The sequence below is a fragment of the Chionomys nivalis genome, chromosome 3 (genome assembly GCF_950005125.1).
Source record: "Chionomys nivalis chromosome 3, mChiNiv1.1, whole genome shotgun sequence".
Taxonomy (NCBI): domain Eukaryota; kingdom Metazoa; phylum Chordata; class Mammalia; order Rodentia; family Cricetidae; genus Chionomys; species Chionomys nivalis.
The window spans coordinates 87,613,867-87,624,323 of NC_080088.1; the positions used below are offsets into that span (position 1 = coordinate 87,613,867).

At 40.8% G+C, this 10,457-nt stretch overlaps 1 protein-coding gene across 1 annotated transcript in view; it reads right to left on the reverse strand.

The window, feature by feature from the left end:
- The window catches only part of LOC130871369 (cytochrome P450 3A11-like), a 51,920-nt gene extending 41,956 nt beyond the window's left edge, over positions 1–9,964 (reverse strand). The window contains exons 1-3 of the mRNA XM_057764709.1: positions 9,894–9,964; positions 7,728–7,821; positions 2,583–2,635 (exon numbers count right to left, since the gene is read on the reverse strand). Of these exons, the coding sequence (XP_057620692.1) occupies positions 2,583–2,635; positions 7,728–7,821; positions 9,894–9,964 (218 nt within the window). The remainder of the gene's footprint in view (positions 1–2,582; positions 2,636–7,727; positions 7,822–9,893) is intronic.
- Between the last annotated feature and the right edge of the window lie 493 nt (positions 9,965–10,457).

Here is a 10,457-nt window from a genome sequence, read left to right on the forward strand (position 1 = left end):
ACTGCTCTTGCCTGGACTGTTGCATAAACTGGAGACAAAGAACCCGCAGAGAGAGGACTGCTGAACTTGCCTAAAGGTGAGATGATCTTTCGGGGTTTCTGATTCATGAAAGAGTCTGCGAGACATTCTTCAGGACACAGCAGATAGTGACTGAACTGCCTTTGAAATTTCCTGCTTCATGGAAATGTCTCTGGATACTATGGGCCTGAAGGCCGAAGATGGATACCCCAGCAGTACAAAGGAACTTTGGGTGACTGTCCAGGCAGCGAAATGTCTCTGTCATTTCTAGAGTTTGGAAGTTGCTTATTTCTTGTTTGTTTAGGAAATATTGTATCCTTCTCGAGTCTTTGATGGAGTTGAAGAATATATAGTTAGTTATAGTTTTCCTTAGTTATGATAAAGATAAAAGAGATGTAAATATTGTAATTCTTACTTGATAACTATTTTGTTATGTGTAATTTTGCTATGTTAAAGTTAAAGCCTTCCTCTTTTACAAGAAAAAGGGGAAAAGATGTGGGATTTCATTGGTCAATAAAGAAACTTCCTTGGCCCATCTGATAGGGAAGAATTTAGATAGGTGGAGTAAACAGAACAGAATGCTGAGAGGAAGAGGAAGTGAGCTCAGATGCAGGGCAGCTCCTCTCAGGGCAGACGTGATGAAGCAAGTTTCCAGGTCAGACATGCTGAATCTTTCCCAGTAAGACTGGTGCTATACAGATTATTAGAGATGGGTTGATCGAGATATGAGAATTAGCCAGTTAGGGCTAGAGCTAATGGGCCAAGCAGTGTTTAAAAGAATACAGTCTGTGTGTTGTTATTTTGGGGCATAAGCTAACCAGGCGGCCGGGAGCTGGGTGACAGGAACACAGCCTGAAGCTCTTTCAACACAGGTATGACACACACCCTTAATCATCGCACTTGGAAGGCAAAAGGAGGTGGATTTCTGAGTTCAAGACAAGCCTGGTCGACATAATGAGTGACAGAACAGCGAGGGCTACATCTAGAGATTCACTTTTTTTAAAAAGCAATAAATGAATAAATAAAAAAGATATTAGGTCAATGAAAAGTTTAAAAAACACTTGTCAAGTGTTGACAAGCAATAATATTGCAAGGAGACATTCACACAGGGCCATTGGACAGACAGCAAATCTAATGTTGGCACTAAATGACATGGTCTTTATGGGGTGTGCATCTCAGCAGATCCTTGTGTTAAGGATGGATGAGAAGAGATGAAGAGGCAGGAAGAGCCTTGCCTCCTCCCACTTGTTTCTGTCTCAAAGCATAATGATGACACCTACTCCAAACCTCTAACCAAACTCCAGCATCAGCAATAGGGAATAGTTCCTGTTGCTGCTCAGCCACTTTACAGAACCAGTAAGGACACTGAACCAAGGAAGATCACTTTGGGTTTTAAATACGTTGGATCTTCAGAGTAAGTTCAATAAGATAGGACATAGGGCTATACACTTCTATCAAAATTCTGGCAGGCGGTAGTGATGCACACACTTTTAATTCCAGAACTCATGAGGTGGAGGCAAGTGGATCTCTGTGAGTTCGAGGCCACCCTGGTCTTGTAGAGCTTGTGTCAAAATAGCCAGGGCTGTTACACACAGAAACCCTGTCTCTGAAAAGCAAAATCTTGGCGGTGGCTGATAAGATGGTTCAGCAGAAAAAAAGCACTTGTACTATGCCTTGTAATCTTAGTTCAATACGCTGGAAGTAGAAGACCAACTACCATAAGTTTCCTCTGACCTACATATGTGCACCATGCTACATGTCTCCCCCAAGAAGGAAAATTAAATATAAACAATAAAAAATATCTCATTTGCAAAGGAATTTTTTAATACTAAGCATAAAAGATTTAACAAGTGTGTAGCTATGTCTTTCCATCCCTGCTGTCAATGGACATGCTAAAGTCAACACTGAGTAAGGAGTAAGCACTTCTATAGGTAAATGAGTGAATGTGGCAAAGAGATAGTATCACATACTTGTGTAACCCAGGCTGGCCCCTAACTCATGATCTTCCTTCCTCTACCTCCTTCAGCAAATCCTCCCAGCATGCTCCACCAATACCAGCAATATCACACATTTATCAGAACATATTAGAGGGACACAAAACAGTCCTTTTGATATAATGAAAAGGAAGTTTCAAAAGAGAAAAAAATAAGATACTGACACTGGATAAAATACAAGGCTCTGCCAGCTGTTGTGGCCCATGTCTTTAATCCCAGCCAGGACTTAAAAGCAAAGGCAGGTAGATCTCTGTTACCTTGAGTTCAATCTGATCTATGAAATGACTTCCAGAACAGCCAGGTCTGTTACAGAGAAACCCTGTCTCAATAAATTAAACACACACATACACGAGAAGTCCAGAGGCCATGGAGCCTCAAATCCTGTCCAAACTCCATAGCATAAAATGTTCTCAAGATAATCACACCTGTGAACCATGGCACTTATGACACACATTGTCACCTTCACAACAGAGAAGTCATTACTGCAATTCTCAGCTCGCATAGTCATTGAACAAGTAGAGTACATCCTCCTAAAAAGAATCAACTCACATAACTATCTAGAATACTTACCCCCATATTTTACCATACTTTTTATAACACTCGATATCAAATTTCCATATACCCTGGAAAGAAAAGAGCATGAATTCCATTATTGTTCTGTATGAATCGATCCTTCTGTAGTCAGGGAACCAAACCCTCAAATCCTGTGAAACGAGGTTTACCATTTCTGAGAGAGAAAATTTGTCAGATACATATAGTGGTATCATCAAAAAAAAAAAAAAGGCAGAATGATAGGGCAGGATACCTGACATCTTCCCATAGTCTCTGCACACAAACTCATAGATATATACATGTGCACAGCACCAAATACACACCACGCACACAATAATGATGATTATTATGAATATAATAATAAATTGTTTTTAAAGAATGTGGTAGTTAAGTACAGAAAACTTTAGGAAGAAAACCTGAGCAGATGGCAGCACTAGTTTTGCCTTTTTCCCTCTGGATGTGAACTTGGGAAGGTCTGCTGAGGACTGATCATGGGCCAGGTATCAAATCAGGTTTGTCTCTAAAGATCCACCTAGATTAAAATGTGGCACATGACAGCTCACTATTGATAATTTGTTTAAGCCATCCTTTTCCCAGTGGTTTTGCCTTTAATATCTTTCAATGAAAATACAAAGCACATTGTGTAGTCAAGTATGTGAGGTGACTGACAGCCATCATCTTGTCTCAGGTTTTCACACTCTTGCTGCTTACACTCTTTCACAGGCTGCTGCCTTTAAAATAAGACAGGGTAGGCCCACGTCTGTGTTAAATCACTTGCTGGCATATCTAAAGCCCTGGATCCTATTTTCATCACCACAAAAACAAAACAGAATAGAAAACCTGTCTTTAGGGATGAAGATGTGACTCTGCAGTTAAGAGCACATGCTGATCTTGCTTAGGGTCCAAGTTCTGTCCACAGAACTCACACCCAACACCTGACAACCATCTGTATCTCTGGCACCAGTGAATCCTGTATCCTCTTTTGGCTGCTGTATGTACTGCACTAATGTACATAAACCCACATGCAGATATTCTTATATACAAATAGAGTCCTTCTAAAAGAAGCAGTCACTAACCTGGACACAACTTCCTACAGGAAGATTCAAAAAGAAATCATTATAATTCTCAAGACCCCCTCAACCTGCCATAAATAGTAATTGGTGAGGCTAGATCTATAGAAAAAGTTTCAAGATTCAATGGTTATTCAGAGAACCCAAACACATGAAAAGTTCCCACAAAGATGTGTATGTAGGTCTGCGATATGCTGATGCTTCAGAAATATTCAGCAAAAGGAAAAAAATGTTGCTCATGATCTGGATACAAAGGGGAAAATTTTAATCTAGTGCATCCAGGTTGATGTCCTAGAAGCTGGAAACTCCCTCAATATTTACTTGAAATAAGTACAGCAGTGCCTTCCCAGAATCTGCACTGGGTAAGAAACAAACTTTCTTTTGTTCATAAAGTCTGAGCATCCTGTCCTGAATATCAAGATTAAATGGGCCAGAGATCTGTGCATTTCACCTAAGGCAAACTTGAGGCTCAAAAAAACTTACATCAGGGCTTATGGTGAGATGGTTCCAAATGAAAAGGCATTTGTTAAAACTCTGACAACCTGAGATTCATCCCTAGGACTCATATGGTGGAAACAGAAAACTGACTCCCACAAGTTGTCCCCTGACCTACATATGCATGCTGTGTCACATGCACACTTACCCCAAAATTAATAAGTATGGGGGAAGTTAACAATGGGAACTGTGAAGATGGTCAGTGGGAAGAGACATCATAAAAATTAGAGATTGGATCCCTAGTATCTGTGTAAATGCCAGTCAGGGGTTAAAGTCCTCCAGTACCTCAACTTGCAAGAGGCAGAGTCAAGAGAGCCCTGGAGGAAGCTGGCCAGATAAACTAGTGATGTCAGAGAGAGCTGGGTTTCTAAGGGACCTTGCTTCAAAATATAAAGTGAAGAGCAATCAAGACACCAACACCAACCTCTGACCTCAATATGTACACACATGTATCTATGTATATGCATCTGCACACACATAGGCACTCATGCACAGGCAAATGCATGCATACACACTGTAAAAACATGTACACAAACATTTGATAGTTTTAAGTTGGCAATTAGTCTCCAAGCAAACACTAGACATTCTCTAGTATCATGAGAACACACAGCATAAGGGCATGAAATCTGAGAGCTTCTTCCCAAGGAATATTTAAGGGAACCAAGCCATTACTGACTACAGGAATCAATACTCAACTGAGCCAGTGAACCAGAGCCAGAAACCACTGAGGGTCTGAAAGTAAATCTGTGACCTTCAAGGGAGTAGACCTAAGCCAGGACCCCGGTGGGTCTTGGTGTGAGTCTAGGACCTCCCAGGATCTAGGCCTGAGCCAGGACCTCTGCCAGTCTGGGTGTGAGTGAACCTGGGACCTCTGAGGGAATAGGCAGGAACCAGAGATCTTGGTGGGGCCAGGTGTGAGTCTGGATACTCAGAGGGAGTAGGGTTGAGCCAGGACCTCTGTGGGTCCGGGCATTGGTCTGGGACATCAAAGGGAATAGGCAGGAACCTGGAACCTCTGTGGGTCTAAGCATGAGTCTGGGACCTCTGAGGGGAAAAGCAGGTCCTCTACAGGTCTGGGAACACCCTTGCCTGGGACTTCTGAGGCAGTAGATGGTAGCCAGAAACCTTTCCAGGTCCAACTGCAAGCCAGGAACTTCTGCAGGAGGGGTTGTGGACCAGGATTTACAGAAACGGCAAAGCTGGCAACCTAGGCCAAAGTAGGCCTGAGACGGCAAACTCCAAGGAAACAGAGCAAAGCACAGGAGTGCTGAACTATCTCCAGGAACACAGAGTGACCAATGGGGTGACTAGAACTGTGACACTGACTGTACCATGGGGAAAAACCATCTGAGCTTTGGATTCACTGACACCTAGAAGATTACTCAGACAAAACAAAATCTCAGACAAAACCAACCATACCTATTAGAGGAAAAGATGAGTAGAAAAAGTAAGAACACATGCAACATTGCAAAGAACAACACAACACCAGTAAAACCTAAAGACCCTACAACAGCAAGACCTGAACAAACAAATATGGATGAAACAGAAAAAACGACCAAAAAAAAAAATGACTTCAAAAGAATGTTTGAAACTCTAAAAGAGGAAATGTGAAATTCTCTTAAAGAAATGGTGGGGGGAAAAAACAAATATTGGAAATCAGCAAATCATTTAAAGAAGACTAAGAAAAAGAAATCATTAAATTTATATCAATTTAAAAAGAAAAAGAAATCAAACATATGAAAGAAACTATTCAGGACATGAAAAATTAAAAGAGGCAATAAAGAAAATACAAACTGAGGCAATTATAGAAACAGAAATCATGAGAAAATGATCAGGAACCACAAACATGAGCATGAACAGCAGAATACAAGAGAAGGAAGACAGAATCTCAAGCACTTAAGATACAATAGGGGAAATAGACTCATCAGTTAAAGAAAACATTAAATCTAATAAGAGCTTAGCCTAAAATATCCAGAAAATATGGGGCGCCATGGAAAGGCCAAATCTAAGAATAATAGGTATAAAAGAAGAAGAAGTTCAACTCCGAAGCACAGAAAATATATTTAACAAAATCATAGAAGAAAACACTCCCAACCTAAGGAAAAATATGCCTATGAAGATTTTAAAAAGCTTAGAGAACACCAAATAGACTAGATCCAAATAAAAAGTACTCTCGCCAAATAATAATCAAAACACTAAACATACAGATTTAAAAAAGAATATTAAGAGCTTCGAAGGAAAAAAGTCAAGTAACATATAAAGGTAGACCTATCAGAATTATACCTGACTTCTCATTGGAAACAATGAAAGCCAGAAGGTCATGGCCAAGATTTATGCAGACATTAAGAGACCATGGATGCCAGCCCACACTACTATACCCAGCAAAACTGTCAATCACCATAGAAGGACAAAACAAGATATTCTATGAAAAAAACAGATTTAATTTATACCTTTCAACAAATCCAGCCCTACACAAAATGCTAGAAGGAAAACTCCAACCCAAGGAAGTTGGCTACACCAACAAAAACACAAACAATTGATGGTCTCATAGCAGCAAATCCCAAGGAAGTAAAAAATGTACAAATTAACATCACCAACAATGAAAACTAAATTAACAGTAGATAGCAAGCACTGGTCATTAATATCCCTTAATGTAAATAGGCTCAACTCACCTATCAAAAGGCACAGGCTAACAGACTAGATACAAAAGAAGAATCCATTCTTCTTCTGCATACAAGAAACACATCTCAACCTCAAAGACAGACATTATTTCAGAGTAAAGGGTTGGGAAAAATATACCAATCAAATGGATGTAAGAAACAAGTGGCTGTAGCTATCCTAATATCTAACAAAATAGACTTCAAGCTAAAATCAGTCAAAAGAGACAAAGAAGGTCATTTCATATTAGTCACAGGAAAAAACCATCAAGAGGAAATTTCAATACTGAACATCTGTGCCCCAAATACAAGGACACCCTCATATGTGAAAAAAGCACTTCTAAAGCTTAAATCATACATTAAACCTCACACATTAATAGTGGGAGACTTCAACACCCCCCACCACCACTGGACAAGTCAATCAGACAAAAAATTAACAGAGTAATAAGAGAGCTAACAGATGTTATGACTCAGATGGGCTTATCAGACATCTATAAAATATTCTATCCAAACAGAAAAGAATATACCTTTTCCTTTTGGAACCTTCTCAAAAATTGACCACATACTCAGTAGCAAAACAAACCTCAACAAATACGAAAAAATGGAATAACCCAATGTACCTTATCAGATCACCATGGTATAAAGCTAGAAGTCAACAACAATACCAATACCAGAAAACCCACAAACACATGGAAATTAAACAATGCTCACTCGAATCATCAACGGGTCAAGGAAGAAATAAAGGGAGAAATTAAAGATTTTCTAAAATTCAATGAAAATGACCACACAACATACCCAAATTTATGGGACACAATGAAAGCATTGTTAAGAGGAAAGTTCATAGTGCTAAATACCTACATAAAGAAGCTGGAAAAAAATCCCACACTAGTAAATTAACAGAACATTTGAAAACTTTAGGACAAAAAGGAATCAATAGTCACCTTGTAGTAATTCAGCAGAGTTCCTAAAAATGGCACAGGTTTGGGCCCAGGAATTCCCTGTTTCTTAAAAATGTCATGATTTTGGGTCCCCAATCTATAAGTGAAACAGAAACACTGCGATTACACATACAGGAGAGAGGAGATAAACATGTCCAAAATATGAAACCAACTAACTTGACTCCATTTCCCAGAGAGCTTAGGGAAAATGTGAGGGGTCCAGTGTGCAGGGCAGTCCGTGCTTTGCACTTGTTTCTACTGAGTTATTGTGGGTCTAGACATAACCTGAAAGTCAGTCAGGTCATAGCTAGTGTAAATCTTATCACCTCAGCAAGAAGGAGTTGACATTATGCGGGGGTGTCCTTAACAGAGCAGTATAATGTCAGTATGAACTTCAAGAGTTAGTACCACTTGGGCTATACCACAGTAGTGGAGTGCTTGCCTAGCACATATAGGCACTCATTTGATGCTTATTTAGCCAAAAATAAAATGCCTAGTGAACTCAACTCAGCTGTTCAGTTCTTCATTTCTGTCCTTCGAGCTGATAGCGCACTAAAGGCGCTGACTGCCAAGTTTTGTTATTCTGAGTTTGACTAGCAAGACTCGCATGATAGGAGAGAAATGACTCCCCCAAAGTTTTCTTCTGACACACACACACCACACACACATGCACACACACAGGGTACCTCTGTAGACCCCGATGAAGAATTGACTCAGCAGGGAGTTGAATCAAGCAGATACACATGTATTTCCTTACAGCATGCAATTTATAAAGCAAAAACCCATGAGTTGTAGGAGAATGGAAGGGAAATTAACCAATCACATCAGCAGTCACATCCATATGAGACGCAGCTCCTATAGCCCCTAATGGAGATCACAAGGGCATCAGGCATTTTATGTCATCTTACCCTATCTTTAACTCCAATTATCCTTATTGTAAGTCAGTTCTCCTCCCCGCTTACTCCCTTCAGCACCATCTTGGCTGGGAATATTTTTCGTGGGCTTTGTGACGTCACTGTTTTGAATTTCATGCCCTTTTCCAGCTGTCACACTCTCGGCGCGGCTGTCACTATCTTTGGTGTTAACTTGGCCACTCTAGCCTTCTATATGTTCAAATCACCCCCCACATACACACATGCACACACACACACGATGGAGGAATTAATTTCATTGGTTAAATAAAAAAACTGCCTTAAGCCGGGCGGTGGTGGCGCACGCCTTTAATCCCAGCACTCGGGAGGCAGAGGCAGGCGGATCTCTGTGAGTTCGAGACCAGCCTGGTCTACAAGAGCTAGTTCCGGGACAGGCTCCAAAAACCACAGAGAAACCCTGACTCAAAAAAACAAAAAAAACTGCCTTAGCCCTCTAATAAGACAAAAAATTAGGTGGGTGGAGTAAACAGAACAAAATGCTGGGAGAAAAAAGTCGAGTCAGGAGTCGCCATGATTCTCCCACTCCAGACAGATGCAGGTTAAGATCTTTCCTGGTAAGCCAGCTCATGGTGCTACACAAAATATTAAAAATGGGTTAGATCAATATATAAGAGCTAGCCAATAAGAGGCTCGAACTAATGGGCTAGACAGTGTTCAAAAAAATACAGTTTCCGTGTAATTATTTCGGGACATAAGCTAGCCATGCGGGCGGCCGGGTGCCGGGGACGCAGCCCCGCCGCTCCTTATTACTACACACACACACACACACCACACACACTGTCTCACGTGCTGGCCCTAGCCCCAATAAATAAGAACATATTAATTCATAGTGTTCTTACAAGAGTTAACTTCACCTGCTGCTATCACTTTTTAAAATTGGAGGGGGGAGGACCTTGGACTTCCCACAGGGCAGAAAACCCTGACTGCTCTTTGGACTAGAGGGGGAGGGAAATGGGAGAAGGCGAGGAGGTGGAAATTTTTAATAAATAAAAAAAAAAATGTATCCCAGTGCTTGTGGAGGACATAAGATCCCCTGCAACTGTAGTTTCAGATGATTGTAAGCCACATTCAAACAAGTGTCCTCCAAAAGAACAGTCAATGCTTTTAACCACTGAGCCATCTCTTCTAGCCCCGCTTCCTATGTCACTTTGACTTTCCAGTCAATATCAGAATGTAGGTCTGAATACAACCCCAATTCCAAGGACACAGTGGAAGAGGGATTTTGGTGGGTACTCACAGGTATAGGAGCATCAGACTGATTGCCAGGAGCACCCAGGTTTCCAGTGAGAGAGCTGAAGTCAGGTCCATCGTTGCTTGTCTGTCAGCAATGTACCCCTCTGTGTTCTCCCTCCAGTTGTGTGTGCTACACTTTGCAGGGCTTCCCTTCTGCCCGCTTGTGCTGAAGAGTTCCCAGCCAGGTATTTATACCCTGGAAGGATGGGTAGGACCAGAATTCCAGCCAGTAGATGGCTCACATCTGCATCACCTGAACTTTAATATTCTCTTAGCCTTGACAGATCATAAAGTTCATGTCGAGCCTATTTTGATGTTCTGTGATTTAATATTCAGGGAAGAATCAATAAACAATGTTGTAATTTCAGGAAGATCAAAAGTTCTTTCATTTCATCAAAATTTTAAGCAAATTTATTGACATGAAATGTCCTTTCACCAAGGCTGGCTCCATTCAAAAATACATGTAATAAAGCTGACATTTTGCCATCTGCATGCAGATCTTCACAAAATGTCTTTGTCTTTCCCTGAAAGATATTTTGTCATGTGTGTGTGCATACATGTGTGTGTG